At 34.9% G+C, this 16,143-nt stretch overlaps 2 protein-coding genes across 2 annotated transcripts; one reads left to right on the forward strand and one right to left on the reverse strand.

Annotated features, from left to right (window-relative positions):
• Positions 1–5,578: 5,578 nt before the first annotated feature.
• LOC126687554 (uncharacterized) lies at positions 5,579–6,946 on the reverse strand. Its single transcript, XM_050382113.1, has one exon. The coding sequence runs from the start codon at positions 6,944–6,946 to the stop codon at positions 5,579–5,581; it is 1,368 nt and encodes a 455-aa protein (XP_050238070.1).
• A 7,107-nt stretch (positions 6,947–14,053) lies between these two features.
• On the forward strand, positions 14,054–16,114 carry LOC126687555 (uncharacterized). The gene is made up of 4 exons (XM_050382114.1): positions 14,054–14,452; positions 14,536–14,589; positions 14,761–15,690; positions 15,806–16,114. The coding sequence occupies exons 1-4, from the start codon at positions 14,054–14,056 to the stop codon at positions 16,112–16,114; spliced, it is 1,692 nt and encodes a 563-aa protein (XP_050238071.1).
• Positions 16,115–16,143: the final 29 nt, after the last annotated feature.

Below are 16,143 nucleotides of genomic sequence, written 5' to 3' on the forward strand. Positions count from 1 at the left end.
TAAAGGATTCATTCCAATTTGATTTAGAAGCAGAAAGTAATCATGAAACATGTAGAGGAATATGCTCCACTTGATTACCCAGATTTAAATTGAGGAATAAACAAAGGAGCAATAGATCTTTAAAGGGAATGAAAAATAAGTGTTTGGTTATATGAATTAATTTGCCATAGTCCCTTTTTAAACAAAGAAAAATCAAACAACAAGTTGTGTCATCCCAAAAAAAAAGACTACGACCTGCTGTAGTCTACAAAACATGTTTATGAGCAAAATAACAACCTCTCAATAGTTGAAACAAAATAAATTCTTGATCTTGAATAAGTCTCAACATTTGTTCGGTAAGAACTGTTGGTAAAAATACGCAAGCGTACGTAGCCAACTTGTAATACAGACTATGAAGTCCGGATATCGTACCCACAGAAAGCTCTAAAGACAACTAGTTAAGAAACTCAATTTGGATAGCCGAAAAGACAATTTTTGTTGGTTTTGTAAATTAAAAGACAAATATTGATAAATGTAAATTTAAAGTAAACTAAAGCTGTAATTCAAATGGTGTTTTAACAATAATGGGAAAAGCATGGATTATTAATCTTCGTTATGCTGTTTACTTGATTCGGGTTATGGATTGTATTGTTCTGATGAGGTTCGAACTAATCTAAGGCACCTAAAACTCTCTCTCGAGCAATTACAGGCAAAAGTATTAAACTCACTAATACTAGGTTAATTATTCACTCTCGCACAATGATTAACCTATGCATAAATCAATTAAATAGTTATTAAGCAAATTCAAAGAACCCGCACTCGTCATTTCACTCTCGCACAATTAACTCCTGCGTTCTTAATTATATTGTTCTATTCCAATTTTACCCTCTCGAGCTAAAACTAAAACAAATGGCATAAACTAAGTGATCAATTTAGACTAAGCGTTAAGCACAATAATTAAAACCCATCAAGAACAAAAACCCATAAATCCAATTCAATTAAACAGACATAATTTCGATTAATAATCCCCAATAAAGGGTTTAGCTAGACATGCTAATGAAATAACTAAAAACAATAAGTGAAGAATTCATTCTATGATTAAATAAAATACTGAATATAAATTTGATATCAATCGTACCTTGTTCGAAGTAAACTAATAATAATTGCAGTAGAAAATAATAATCAACGATGAATCCAATTGCGAAAACGAAAATAGAAAACTAAGAACTAGGGTTTGTTGTCTAATACCAAAAATTACGCGAACCCCATTACAATGAATAAGTCTCCTATTTATACGGCTCCCAATATTGCTGATGTAGTTAGGTTGAGCGGTGATGAAATCCCAGAAATACCCTCGAAACTTGTTTAGAAATTGCTGACGAACAGGGGCATTTTTGTCCGATTAAAACCAATCCTGCGCGTAGTGTGCGTTCGCACATAAGGGAGTGTGCGAACGCACACTCTTCTTTTTCTTGGAAGTGTGCGTTCCCACACTCCCTTTCTCTCATGGGGTGTGCGAACGCACACCCCTTGACTTGGCCAATTCCTTTTCTTTTTTTCTATCCATCAACTTCTGTAACTCAAAATGAGCTCGTGAAGGCCTCGAACACGCCTTATGCGTTCGCATACTCTTCTTTTCTGCCTTGGACAACTTCAATTTTGGCCCTTTAACTTTGCTCTCGAATCCTCTTTGATCCTTGACTTTTGAATTTCACCAAAAACACCCTGATTCTCGCCATAATTGCATATTTCACCTGAAACGCTCGAAATAATAATAAGACACTAAAACACCAATAAGACTAATCAAAATCTGCAATTATCGAGTCAAAAACACACCTAAAAAGAGGAGTATTTATACTCATATCAAACATCCTCACACTTACCTTTTGCTTGTCCTCAAGCACACACAAATAATGCCATACCACAACACAGACAACCTTGCCAGAATAACAAAAACTAAAGAATTTTAATACTCCCCTAGCTGATGAATCAGTCAAAATACAGGCGTTTAAGCAAAACAACATAGAGAGAATAACATCAAATAACAGTGCCAAATGCTTACACATAAACCAATAGCACCGAGACTACTCAACTGTACTCGCTCCTGCATAATTTCTGAATCGCTCCGATCATTAGGGTAGTTAAAACAATCTCAGAACAATAGTGAAAATCAGGTTCTGAGCGGAAAAACAAAATATATAGCAAACCAAATAAAAAAAATCACGAAACATGAATCTCACAAGGTACTCTCGCACACACAAGTGTTTAAGCTCACACAACTTTTAATCTCTTTTTCTATACTTCTACTTGCCTTGAGTTCACACTTATTTTTCTTTTTCTTTTCTTTCTTTAAGCTCGATTTTTTTTATATTAATTTTTTTTTCAACGCTTTCTTTTCTTGAACTTTTTCGAGGCATACTGCATATTTAGTACAAGAGATAATCAACTACAAACACAAGCTTAGGATGTTTACCATCCTCACACTAGTTCCTTTAACACTTATTCAATTTGTCAAGTCAATGGGTAGAAAGAGGTAAATGTGTACAATTGGGTGTAATCAACAAAAATTAAGGCTAAGGCTCAACTTGGGTTATCTAGGGGAAATTGGGTAGGCTATTTAGAGTGGTCTAAAGAAATGGGTAATCCTAGGTGCCATCATCATTTTCAAGTTATTTGATCAATTTTTGTAATTTTACTGCGGACAACTGGCAAATTCTAGAGAACTAACAAATATTGACTCACACCTCAATAAAATGAGACATAAAAATATGCTCAATAAAGCTCAAAACATCTCAAAATTGGGTTAATGTTCCGTGATTTGCTAAACATCCTGTTTAAATACTCAGAAAATAAAATGTTCAACAATGTTCTTGTCAAGCTTTAATGCCCTAATTCACAACTGTCAACATAAATAAGCGTTTGCAAAGCACAGATTTTCACCTCAGTCCTATTAATTTATGTCGGCTAAAAGGCACGTTATTTAACTGTCATTCTCAACAAGTTGTTCAAACTTAAAAACCAAAATTAACCAACTCATTAACTAGGGGAGACGAAAACACTAAAGTTTTTATAGTTCTGACTCGGCATCTGATCATGGCATTAACACAAACTGAACAATAAAGCACGGTAAACATAAATACGAACATCAACACATAGGACCATATAAATACACCCCACGGGTTCATCAACAAAAGTAAAAGCAACATCCTACAGAAAACATAAAATAAAAACACACCCAAAAGAAAAAGCAAAATAAACGAAAACAGAGTTTTCTTCCCCTCCCTCACACTATAATATGCATTGCCCCCAATGCATCAAAATCAAACAAACTATAAAAACGGAAAATAAAGTGAAAGGGATAAAGAGAAAAAACTCTAAAAGTCCTCCGGCGGTGGTGGTGAAGGCGAGTAAACTGGCGATGGGTAATCGCCCGTTGGATCGGATCGCCTCATATGCACTCTCTGCATATGCTGGTGTGCGCGCTGCTCTCTCTCCATCCTCCTAATCCGAGCATCTATCTGAAGCTGACGGGCCTCCATTCGCCGCCTCCATACAGCGTCATCCTGTGGCTGTACCGGTACCGCCTCTGCAGGAGGTACCCCAGTAGCCTGAGTCCCAACATCCTTAGCCTCTGCAGTCGCGTCACAAGATGCTCTGTGCGCCTCAAAACCCTCAGGAACGAACGGTGCCCTGTGTGCTAATCCCAGTCGCCTCCTATACTGTCCTCCCCTCTCAGTAGGTACCTGAATGTGCCCGTTCTTGCCCAGAAAATTGGTAGCCTGAAGGTGATCCATATCCAACCAGACACACTCAAACTTGTCGGGTCTCTCCAGTAACTCCTCGTGTGTATATGCCCCAACACAGATAGCTAACTCACGAACCAAGTGACCCATGCCAACTACACGTGCTTTACCCTGTCAACATCGATACCCTCTCTGGATATCTTGTGCCCCAGAACAATGCCTTCTTCTACCATAAAGTGGCATTTTTCCCAGTTCAGCACCAGATTCGTCTCTTCGCATCTCCGCAGGACTCGGTCTAAGTTTCGAAGACAACACTCGAAGGAGTCCCCAAAGACTGAAAAGTCGTCCATGAACACTTCCATGATGTCTTCGATCATATCATTGAAGATCGAAGTCATGCACCTCTGAAACGTAGCAGGTGCATTGCAAAGACCGAACGGCATGCAGCGGTAGGCGAAAGTGCCATATGGACAAGTAAAGGTAGTCTTCTCTTGGTCCTCTGGGAAGATAATGATCTGATTGTACCCAGAGTAACCATCCAGAAAACAGTAAAATGCGTGTCCTGCCACCCGCTCTAGCATCTGATCAATAAAAGGAAGCGGGAAGTGATCCTTCCTAGTTTCGGAGTTCAGCTTCCTGTAGTCAATGCACACTCGCCACCCAGTAACCGTGCGAGTAGAAATCTGCTCCCCTTTTTCATTTTCTACAACAGTCATCCCGCCTTTCTTAGGCACACACTGAATTGGGCTCACCCATGAACTATCTGAAATGGGATAGATGATGCCCGCATCAAGTAGCTTCACAATCTCCTTGTGATCTACCTCCTTCATGTTAGGGTTCAGCCGTCTCTGTCTCTGCGCAGATGCCTTAGACTCATCCTCTAAATGAATCTGATGCATCACTACTGAAGGGCTGATCCCTCTGATATCTGAAATCTGCCACCCAATAGCCAAGATACGTCCCTTGACTACATCAATGACCCTCTGCTCTTGCTTCTTGGTGAGCTTGTTGCTGATGATAATTGGCAAAGTGCCATCAGTTCCCAAGAAAGCATATCGCAAATGTGCAGGCAAAGTCTTGAGCTCCACTTTTGGTGGCTTCTCTGAAGAGGGAGGAGTGATATGCTTGCTCTTCAACAGTGGTTCGAGGACTGGTTCCTCTAAGTACTCCTCCCTTTCAGCATCTTCCTCTTTATTCGGCATAGACTGCATGATGGCATTGTTTTCTGCTAATTGTTCTTCTACTAACTCATCCACCATGTCTACCCGCATACATTCATCTCCAGAATTGGGATGGCGTGTGATCTTTCTCATGTCAAACTCAACGCTCTCATCCCCAATTCTCAGAGTCAGCTTGCCATCATGAACATCGATAAGAGCTCTGCCAGTGTTCATGAATGGTCACCCCAATATCATCGGGCACTCCTTGTCCGCTGCGTAGTCAAGGACAACAAAATCCACAGGGAATATGAATTTGTTGACCTTCACTAGGACATCCTCCACAATCCCATGTGGCTTTTTCAGAGAGTGATCCGCTAGCTGCAACATCATCGGCGTGGCCTGTACCTGTTGATCACCAAACATACTACGAAAAAGGGATAAGAGCATCAAATTAATACTAGCACCTAAATCGCAGAGGCAATTGACAGATTGCATATTACCGATAGTTCAAGGGATAGTGAAACTCCCTGGATCCTTAAGTTTGGTCGGTAGACTGCTCAATATGATTGAGCTGCAGTTTTCTGTCATTGGTACTGGTCCCTCCGCATCCCAACTCCGCTTGTTGGTGATGATCTCCTTAAGAAACTTTGCATAGTGCGACATCTCTCTCAATGCGTCTGCCTGACTGATGTTAATCTATAGCTTCTTGAAAGTTTCAAGAAATTTGTGAAACTTCCAAGTGTCCTGCGGCTTCTTCACTCTGAGTGGGAATGGCACCTTTGGCACAAAAGGAGGTGGTGGAGGTGGTTTAGCAACTACCTTTTCAGGCTCGTCACCCTCACCCTCACACTGTTCCTTTTCCGCCTCAACTGTAGCACGTCCTGCATATGGATCATCCAGTGATTTCCCACTTCTCAACTCAATAGCCTTGAGATGCTCTCTGGGGTTTTCCTCAGTAGTGGATGGTAAACCCCCCTGACTTCTACTTTGCAGTGCTTTAGCCATCTGCTGATTTTGCACCTCAAGGTTATGAATTGTGGCAGCATGATTTTTAAATGTTTGCTGCGTCTCGGCATCCTTATTCATCATCATCTCCATCAATTTATCAAACTTGCTGTGGAGAGACTCGCCTTGCTCTCTTTGTTGGAAGCCAGGAGGATGCTGCGGTCGGTTGTTCTGATGCTGGAAATTCCCCTGATTCTGAAAGTTCCCTTGATTCTGGTAGTTGCCCTGATTGTGTTGTGGCCTCTGTTCGCCCTGAAAGCTCGGACCTTCCTGATTGTTGGCATTACCCCCATTGTCCTTCCATGAGAAATTCGGGTGATTCCTCCATCCTGGGTTGTAAGTGGAGGCGTATGGATCATTGCCCTGTCTTTGCCCTCCCACAAAATTGACTTGTTCATTGTTAGGCTGACCCCATACAGAACATTCATTCGACATGTGACCATGCTCCCCACGTACCTCGCAGTTACTCTGAATGGCAGCTACACTGTTAATATTAACTCCTGCAGCCTGCCGTGTAAGAAAATCCACTTGATTTTGCAGTGCTGCAGTCTTTGATTTTAAAGCCTCCATTGCAGAATCAACAGTAACTGCCATAACTCCTCTCTGCGCAGGGGCCTTCGCCCTTTCAGATGGCCAAAAACAGCCATTTACTGCCATCTCGTTTAACAGATCGAATGCTTCATCCCCCGTTTTTCTCATCAGAAACCCTCCTGCGCCTGCGTCAATAGTGCTTCTCCCCAGTTCAGTTGCTCCATTATAAAAGGTTTGGATCAGATTCTCCCGAGTGATGTTATGATGCGGAACTTGCCTCTGCATCTCCTTATAGCGCTCCCATGCTTCATGAACTGATTCCCCATCAAGTTGCTGATAGAGCATAATATCCCTTGTCAGCTTTGCAGTCTTTGCCATGGAGAAATACTTGTGCAAGAAAGCTTTCGCCAAATCTGACCAAGTGTTAATGCCTGCGCTAGGTAGAGCGTGAAGCCATTGTTTCGCCTTATCCCTCAGAGAAAATGGGAACAGGCGTAACCACACTTCGTCGTCAGTCATGTTGTCCATCTTGAATGTGCTACATACTTCCAAGAAGTTTGCAAGATGTGCGTTGGGATCTTCCCTAGGTAGCCCATAGAACTAGCAGTTATCCTTCAACAGCTGAATGACACTCGTTTTGATCTCATAATGGGTAGTTGGCACAGGATGTGCAAAATAGCCATGGGTGCTGTTTCCCACATTCGGCTGAAATATCTCCATCAGTGTTTTCACTCGAGGCCCTTCATTGTTCTGTCCTTGTGCATTCTGCGGATTCTGCGGGATCACTCGGTTATCACCCGCATTGTTGAATCCAGGAGGAGCATCATTTTCGTTCTCCATATTAAGATTTCTTTGAGTTGAGTGTGTTTCTTTTCTAACACTGCGCTCAAAGGTAGTGAGGTCTTGCTGAAACGGTTGCGTCGTGTATTATGCATACACTAAGAGAAGGGTACCTGAAACAACAAAATCAACAAACCACACACGTAAAACAAGAAAAATAAAAACTAAAACAAGCCAAGCAGTCTCAACTTAGTTGTTAAAGAAAAACTTTCCCCGGCAACGGCGCCAAAAACTTGTTGGTAAAAATACGCAAGCGTACGTAGCCAACTTGTAATACAGACTATGAAGTCCGGATATCGTACCTACAGAGAAAGCTCTAAAGACAACTAGTTAAGAAACTCAATTTGGATAGCCGAAAAGACAATTTTTGTTGGTTTTGTAAATTAAAAGACAAATATTGATAAATGTAAATTTAAAGTAAACTAAAGCTGTAATTCAAATGATGTTTTAATAATAATGGGAAAAGCAGGGATTATTAATCTTCGCTATGCTGTTTACTTGATTCGGGTTATGGATTGTATTGTTCTGATGAGGTTCGAACTAATCTAAGGCACCTAAAACTCTTTCTCGAGCAATTACAGGCAAAAGTATTAAACTCACTAATACTAGGTTAATTATTCACTCTCGCACAATGATTAACCTATGTATAAATCAATTTAATAGTTGTTAAGAAAATTCAAAGAACCCGCACTCGTCAATTCACTCTCGCACAATTAACTCCTGCGTTCTTAATTATATTGTTCTATTCCAATTTTACTCTCTCGAGCTAAAACTAAAACAAATGGCATAGACTAAGTGATCAATTTAGACTAAGCGTTAAGGACAATAATTAAAACCCATCAAGAACGAAAACCCATAAATCCAATTCAATTAAACAGACATAATTTCGATTAATAGTCCCCAATAAAGGGTTTAGCTAGACATGCTAATGAAATAACTAAAAACAATAAGTGAAGAATTCATTCTAGATTAAATAAAATACTGAATATAAATTTGATATCAATCGTACCTTGTTCGAAGTAAACTAATAATAATTGCAGTAGAAAATAATAATCAACGATGAATCCAATTGCAAAAACAAAAATTGAAAACTAAGAACTAGGGTTTGTTGTCTAATACCAAAAATTACGCGAACCCCATTACAATGAATAAGTCTCATATTTATACGGCTCCCAATATTGCTGATGTAGTTAGGTTGAGTGGTGATGAAATTCCAAAAATACCCTCGAAACTTGTTTAGAAATTGCTGACGAACAGGGGCATTTTTGTCCGATTAAAACCAATCCTGCGCGTAGTGTGCGTTCGCACACGCACACTCTTCTTTTTCTTGGGAGTGTGCGAACGCACACTCCCTTTCTCTCATGGGGTGTGCGAACGCACACCCCTTGACTTGGCCAATTCCTTTTCTTCTTTTCTATCCATCAACTTCTGTAACTCAAAATGAGCTCGTGAAGGCCCCGCACACGCCTTATGCGTTCACATACTCTTCTTTTCTGCCTTGGACAACTTCAATTTTGGCCCTTCAACTTTACTCTCGAATCCTCTTTGATCCTTGACTTTTGAATTTCACCAAAAACACCCTGATTCTCGCCATAATTGCATATTTCACCTGAAACGCTCGAAATAATAATAAGACACTAAAACACCAATAAGACTAATCAAAATATGCAATTATCGAGTCAAAAACACACCAAAAAAGAGGAGTATTTCTACTCCTATCAAGAACTGATTGATTAAACTGAATAACATTCTTAAATCTCATTCTCCCACTCCATTTACCAAGGTATAATGTATCTCATACCAACTAATGAAGTTTAGGTTTGTTGTTATAAAAACTACACCAGAAATTTGCTAGTTTGTGGTTATAAAAACCACACCAAATTTTAAATTTGCTACCAATGAATTAAAAAAATCAGAAAATAATACAATTTTTTATGATGGCTAGATAATAAAAATAGTATAATCTAAAAATCTTAACATAGATTTAGCCTTTACTTTTCTAAAAAATAACTACTTTTTCCGTTCTTTTAATTATCCATTTAGCCAAATAAATTTATCAGTAATTACGTGTCTATTTAGAATATTAAGATCATATTAGTTATTATCTTTTAAATTTATCTCTTCTTAATAAATAACTCAATAACTCAATTTATAAAGTATTCATTAATTAGTAGGATTATATTAGTATTTAAATTTATAATTTAAAATAAAACATTTATTTTTTAATATGTATGATTTTAATTAAATTGACAATTGAAAAAAATGGAGAAAGTATCATTTAAGAGAAAAGAATTTAACATTTGTAAAAGGAATTATAACTTAACAGCATTCAATATAGTGCACTTATCATTTGAAGTGCACCTTATTATACCTGGCCACGGTTCAAAAACCGACGATTCCGATTCGAACCCACGCTGTTCACGGTTCAATAAAAGTATGGACCGGCCCAAAACCGTTGGTTCGGAATCGGATGGTTCCGGTTCTGATTCACGGTTCCGGCCGATTTTAAAAATTAAATAAATTAATTTTATTTAAATTAAAATAAATTATTTTTTATGTTAAAAATCAAATCAAAATTTAAACTAAATTGATAAATTCATTAATATTGGGTTATATTCTTTAGTCTTAAAGCTTGAATATATAAATATAATCAAGCGATAACTTATAGTTTTTAAATAATAGGAGATATTTTATCATATTTTTTTTATTAAGAGTATAATTCCACATGGAAAAGATATAAAATTAATAGATAAAACTCAAGTATAAATTTAACATGTATATATATGACATCCATATATTTAAAAGTTTCATTATTCATAAGCTTAAATGATTGATTTTTATTATATTTGAAGTTCATAACGTTAAATAAATGGTCTTTATTCTACTTAAACATATATTTAATATATTTAAATTTAAAAAAAAATCAGATTTTTACGATTTGGACACGGACCCGGCGGTTCGGAACTGGAACCGACGGGTCCGGTTCCAAAAAATGTTGAATAGGCTCGGAACCGACTTCCCACCTATTTTGGGCCGGTTTTTGCCCGATTCCGGATTTGACAGGTCCCATGACGAATTTGACCCGACCGGTTCAGGACCGGTTTAGGGGCTGAACCGACATGGATAGGTCTACACCTCATTGCTCTTTTTTTTATATTCACTGATTTAGGGCATCTCCAACCCAAAACTAAAAAATGAGTTTCAATTTACACACTTTGAGTTTTTTTACAGTTTTTACTCCAACCTATTATTCTATTTTTTACAACAAAAAAATATTATATATATATATTTTATATTCAAGACTACAATATTTAACCATTTACCATTTTACATCAATATTTATATTTTAACAACATATATCCTCATCTATTAATATATTTGATAATGCTTAAATAATATTAAACTAAATATTAATTTTTTTGTAAATATTAATTAATATTCAATTAAAAAAATAAAAAAATAATAATTAAAATTGAAACAGTATAATTAAATTATTTATTATTTTATTTTTACCAATAAAAATAATTTGGATTAAATTATTAAAAAATTATTTAGTATTCAATGAAAAGTTGGACCAAAATGATTATTTACAAAGTTGACTATATAAATTGTAATTAAAAAATAAATATTTAATCAACCAAAAAATGAGTTTGTGTGAATAGTGTATACCAATATATCAATTTTTACTGTTAATAAATAAAGAAATTGGATGAGAAATGAGTATGGGTTGGAGTGGAAAAGAGAGACCCATACTCAAATTTAAGTATGGGTTGGAGATGTTCTTATACTGCAGTGATAGATTTAAAGGTCTGTTTGGTTTAAGGTTGGAAATGAAAATGGAAATCGGAATGAGAAAGAATGAGAATCAGAATGATTGTTTTCATTTGTTATTTAGTTCAAAATTAGTGTAGGAATGGGAACGGGTAAAGTTTAATAAAAAATATATTTTATTTATTAAAAATATTTTTTTACATAAAAATTTTATTTTTTTATATTAAAAATTTATTTTTTAAAATAAATTAAAAAATTAATTTTAAAACAGAAATTAAAAAAACTATTCAAAAAATAATATTAAATTTCTTCGGAAAAAATATTAGAAAATATTTTTAAAAAGAATTAACAAAATTATTTTAAAAAAATCAAAAAAATATTTTTTAATATTTTAAATATTTTTTTTAAAAAATAAATATTTAAAAATAGTTTTTTAATAATTATATATTTATTATTTATTATTAAAATATTTTATTAAATTTCAACTCTCATTCTAAAAAGTCCATTCTCATGAGATATGGGAGATGGATGATTCTCATCGAAGGGGTAATCACATTCCCATACCCTATCACAATTTGACAAAACAAACACAAAAACAAACACAAATAATGGAAAATATTCTCATTTTCATTCTCCCTTTATTAGGCGAACCAAATGATCCCTAAATATTTTTCAACAAAAATCTATCATAAAAAATAGACCAATTTATTAAAAAAAAAATAGACCAAATAATAAAAAAGGCCAAATCTTTTATGAAAGTTTCACAAAAGTTTAAACTTTTTAATTTTATCTAATTTGTCGTGAAACACATGATTTCATTTCAATTTTATCCAATTATAAAAGGTACTGCCACACATCAGTGCCACATAAGTAAAATTGTGTAGTTGGATAAAATTAAAATAAAATCATGTGTTTCAGTATAAATTGGATAAAAGTAAAAGACTTATAATTTTTGTGAAATTTTTATTAAAAATTTGATCTTTTTTAGTCAATTGACCTAAAAAAATATAAAATCAAATTATATGTCAGGATTGGAACTTATAAAATCAAATTAAACGAAATCATGTCTATCATGTGCAAATAGCCTACCGTTTACTACTATCTCCAATGCAACTTGATCGACTAGTAGCTGCCAAACAAACCAAGACCGATATCAAAGAAATTGGAAAAGAAGGCTTAATTACTTAAAAACCACCCACCTTAAACTTTTTTTTTGTTTATAGTCTGATCTAGGAAAAAATTCATTTATACCCTGACGTATGTATTTATGTTTCATCTCTACCCCGAGGAACTAAATTAACCTCTTTTCATTAAGAAAAAAGTTTAAAATAGTTCTTCATTTTTAACCTAAACTAATTAGAGATTAATTAGAAGTGGATTTTTTTCTAAATGAAGGACTATTTTAAACTTTTTTTTTAAATAAAAAGAGGTTAATTTAGTGCCTCGGGGTAGAGGTGAAACATAAACACATACGTCAGGGTATAAATGAACTTTTTCCTAAATCAGAGTATAAACGAAAAAAAAGTTTAAGGTGGATAGTTTTTAAGTAATTAAGCCGTCAAAAGAATGATTTCAAAGTAAAACAGAAGAACAATTGAAGTCAAAAACCACAAATAAGTCAAAAACCAAATTACTAGTAAATTATACGTAATAATGCTACGCCTGGACCTGGTCAAGGTTCAACAATAAAATGAACGCTTGAGCGGTTCCCGGAAGGTTTGGAACCAGCCGGTTTAGTCACAATTTTTCCGGTTCAAAAATTGCAATTGAAAAATTAATTTTAAAATTTTAATTAAAAATAAATAAAAAATTTAACCTCAAAATTTAAACTAGATTATAAGTTTAAATAGGTTTGGATTGCTCTATTTAAATTTTCAAAGCGGTGGAAATGTATTTTTAAATTATGTTATTTATAATTAATTTGATTATATGGATATATTTATAAAATGTTGGTTAAATCTCTTGCACTTTTTACTTCATTTGTTTTACCTTCATAAAAAATTAATATGTTCCTGACATTTTTTCTTTATTTTGTTCATCTATTATAGAAAATACCACTATAAAGTCTTTATTCCCAAGCACTCATATACATTCAGATTTGATAGAAATCGGAATACTGAACCAGAAGTCAAACTTATCATTTCCAGAAATTGGCATATACCTGTTTCAGGGTCATTATGGTTTTACTATTCGCCGCTCTAAATTACTACCCACCGCCCAATTTTGTACCAAAATATCCCTAAGTCATTTTTAGTTAAAAAAACTCAATTTTCTCAACTCAACTAAAAACCTGACAAATAACCGAGCGAATTTATAATAAAAATATCAAAATCACCTAAAAATAGAGGACGGTAACCTCTAATAATTAATCGGTTTTTAATTTTTTCGTTTCTAAAATTTTTTAATTTTTTTTTTAATTTTTTTTAAGGGCCATCGTCCTCAGATGGTGATGGCCCATTTAAAAAAATTAAAAAAAATAAAAACAAAAAAAATAAAAATTGATTATTTACCGGAGTATCTCTAGTCGATTTTGATATTTTTATTGTAAATTCGCTCGGATATTCGTTGGATTTTTAATTGAAGTGAGAGAATTGAGTTTTTTTAAAAAAAGAACTGAAAATGGTTTAGGAGTATTTTGGTAAAAAAATTGGGCGGTGAGTAATAATTTAGGGCGGTAAATAGTAGTCCACTTATTATATCAGGTCTTCACAGAGCTTAAACTAATCAGGCAAACTATACAAGCATGGCACAAGAACACTAAATTGAATTCTAAGCTACAATTGAAGATATTCAACTTAGAATAACAACTCAAAAGTCTTTGCCTATTCAAGCAGTTAACTGGAATGAAATAAGGAACTTGGAATCACTACTTAGACAGTTACATTTTAAAGAAGAAGTCTACTGGGCACAAAAGGCTCATCAAGTTTGGCTTCAATGTGGTGACAGCAATTCTAGATATTTTCATTCCAAATGTAAAGACATATATAGAGGAATCATATCAATGGAATCTTATATCAACATGACATGTGGATTACAGAAGAAAGTGCCATATCTCATACTATTTTGAATCATTTTCAACAATTATATCATACTTCACATCCACAAGGCATAGCAGATTGCTTATATCAGTTCCCATCATTGGTTACATCAGAAATGAATGCTTCACTTACACAACCAATCACTGCAGCAGAAATAAAGAAGTCTGTTTTTTCTATTAATCCTTGGAAAGTACCAGGAATTGATGGTTATACTTCTTACTTCTTTCCGTCATATTGGGATATTATGGGGGAGTTGATAATTAAGGCAGTTCAAGATTTTTTCAGCAAAGGTCACATGTTGAGAAGCATTAATCATATTGTACTGGCTTTGATTTCTAAGATTAAATGGCATCAAAAGTATCTGATTTCAGACCAATCAGCTTATGTAATGTGATTTATAAGGTCATATCTAAGATCTTAACAACAAGACTTCAGGTGATTATTCCTCATATTGTTCATCATTCTCAGAATGCTTTTGTCAAAGACAGAGTAATTGCTGACAGTATATTGTTAGTTCATGAGGTATTGCACCAGTTAAGCATATGAAAGGCAAGCACAATCAATATTTTGCTTTAAAATTGGATGTTAGCAAAGCATATGATAGAATTGAATGGGAATTTCTGAATATTATATTGCACAAATGAGGATTTAATGACACTTTTATTTCATGGATTTGGCTATGTGTTACTACAGTCATCTTCTCCATCCATATTAATGGCGAAATTCAAGGCTTTTATGCTCCATCCAGAGGACTCAAGGGGATCCTTTATCCCCTTTGCTTTTGTCCTATGTGCTCAGGGTCTATCTTTTATACTAGACCAAGCAGTTTTGGTTCATCATTTACAAGGTCTTAAGGTTAGTAGAAATGGCCCTATGATATCCCACTTACTGTTTGCAGATGATTTAATAATCTTCTCTGAATGTAATATGGCCTCAGTCACTACCATTCAAAATCTATTGCATAGATATGCCTTAGCCAGTGGTCAAATTATCAACTTTGCAAAATCTGAGATTTTTTTCAGTTCTAACAGTCAAGATGATATGAAAACTCAAATTACGCACAGGTTCAATATTCAAAACCAGACTTCTCCTCAACCTTATTTAGGCATACCTACTTTCATTGGCTCTTCTAAAACCTCAACTTTTAACTATGTTATCCATAAGATTCAACATAGATTAAATGGCTGGAAGGAAATATATCTTTCAATAGGAGGTAAAGAAGTTTTGATCAAAGCAATCATCAATGCTATACCAATATATACTATGATGTGCTTCAAATTACCGAAAGGTTTGTGCAACAAAATCAATCAATTAGTGGTTGCATATTGGTGGGGTCAACAAGAAGATGAAAACAAAATATTTTGGATAGCTTGGTCTAAAATGTGTGCAAGTAAGTGGTCTGGTGGCATGGAATTTAAAGATTTTCATTGTTTCGATCAGGCTTTGTTGGCTAAACAAATTTGGAGATTGATGCATGCTTCTGATTCTCTTATGTTCATAGTAGTAAAGGATAGGTACTTTCCAAATACAGACATGTACAAAGCATCTTTGAGAAAAAAATCCTTCTTGGGGTTGGAGGAGTCTGTTTTTTGGCCTACAATTACTCAAAATAGGTTTGAGATGGCAAATCAATTCAGGTAAACTAGTTAATTTTATATCTGACCCATGGATACCAAGCCAATTTCCTTTTATCCCAGTCATACATCCTGTTGTTTCTAATACACATCAAGCTACTCAGGTTTTAAATTTGAGAAATACAGGAGGTTCATCATGGAATGAGCTTAAATTACATTCTCTATTTTCCCCTAAAGATGTGGCTCTCATTTTAGCTATGCCAATTCTAGTGTATAATTCAGATGATAGGCTAATATGGCATCATACCAACACTGGTGAATATTCAGTCAAATCAGGTTATCATATTGCTTTAAGTAATGCTCATTCAAATTCAAGTCTATTCAATCTGTTTTGGCAACAAAAGATTGGCAAAATCTATGGAAGATTCATATCCCAAAGAAAATTACAGTTTTCTTATGGAGATCCATTTTAAATGGTATACCATCAGGAAAAAAACTGTAG

Source organism: Mercurialis annua, linkage group LG6 (assembly GCF_937616625.2).
Source record: "Mercurialis annua linkage group LG6, ddMerAnnu1.2, whole genome shotgun sequence".
Taxonomy (NCBI): Eukaryota; Viridiplantae; Streptophyta; class Magnoliopsida; order Malpighiales; family Euphorbiaceae; genus Mercurialis; species Mercurialis annua.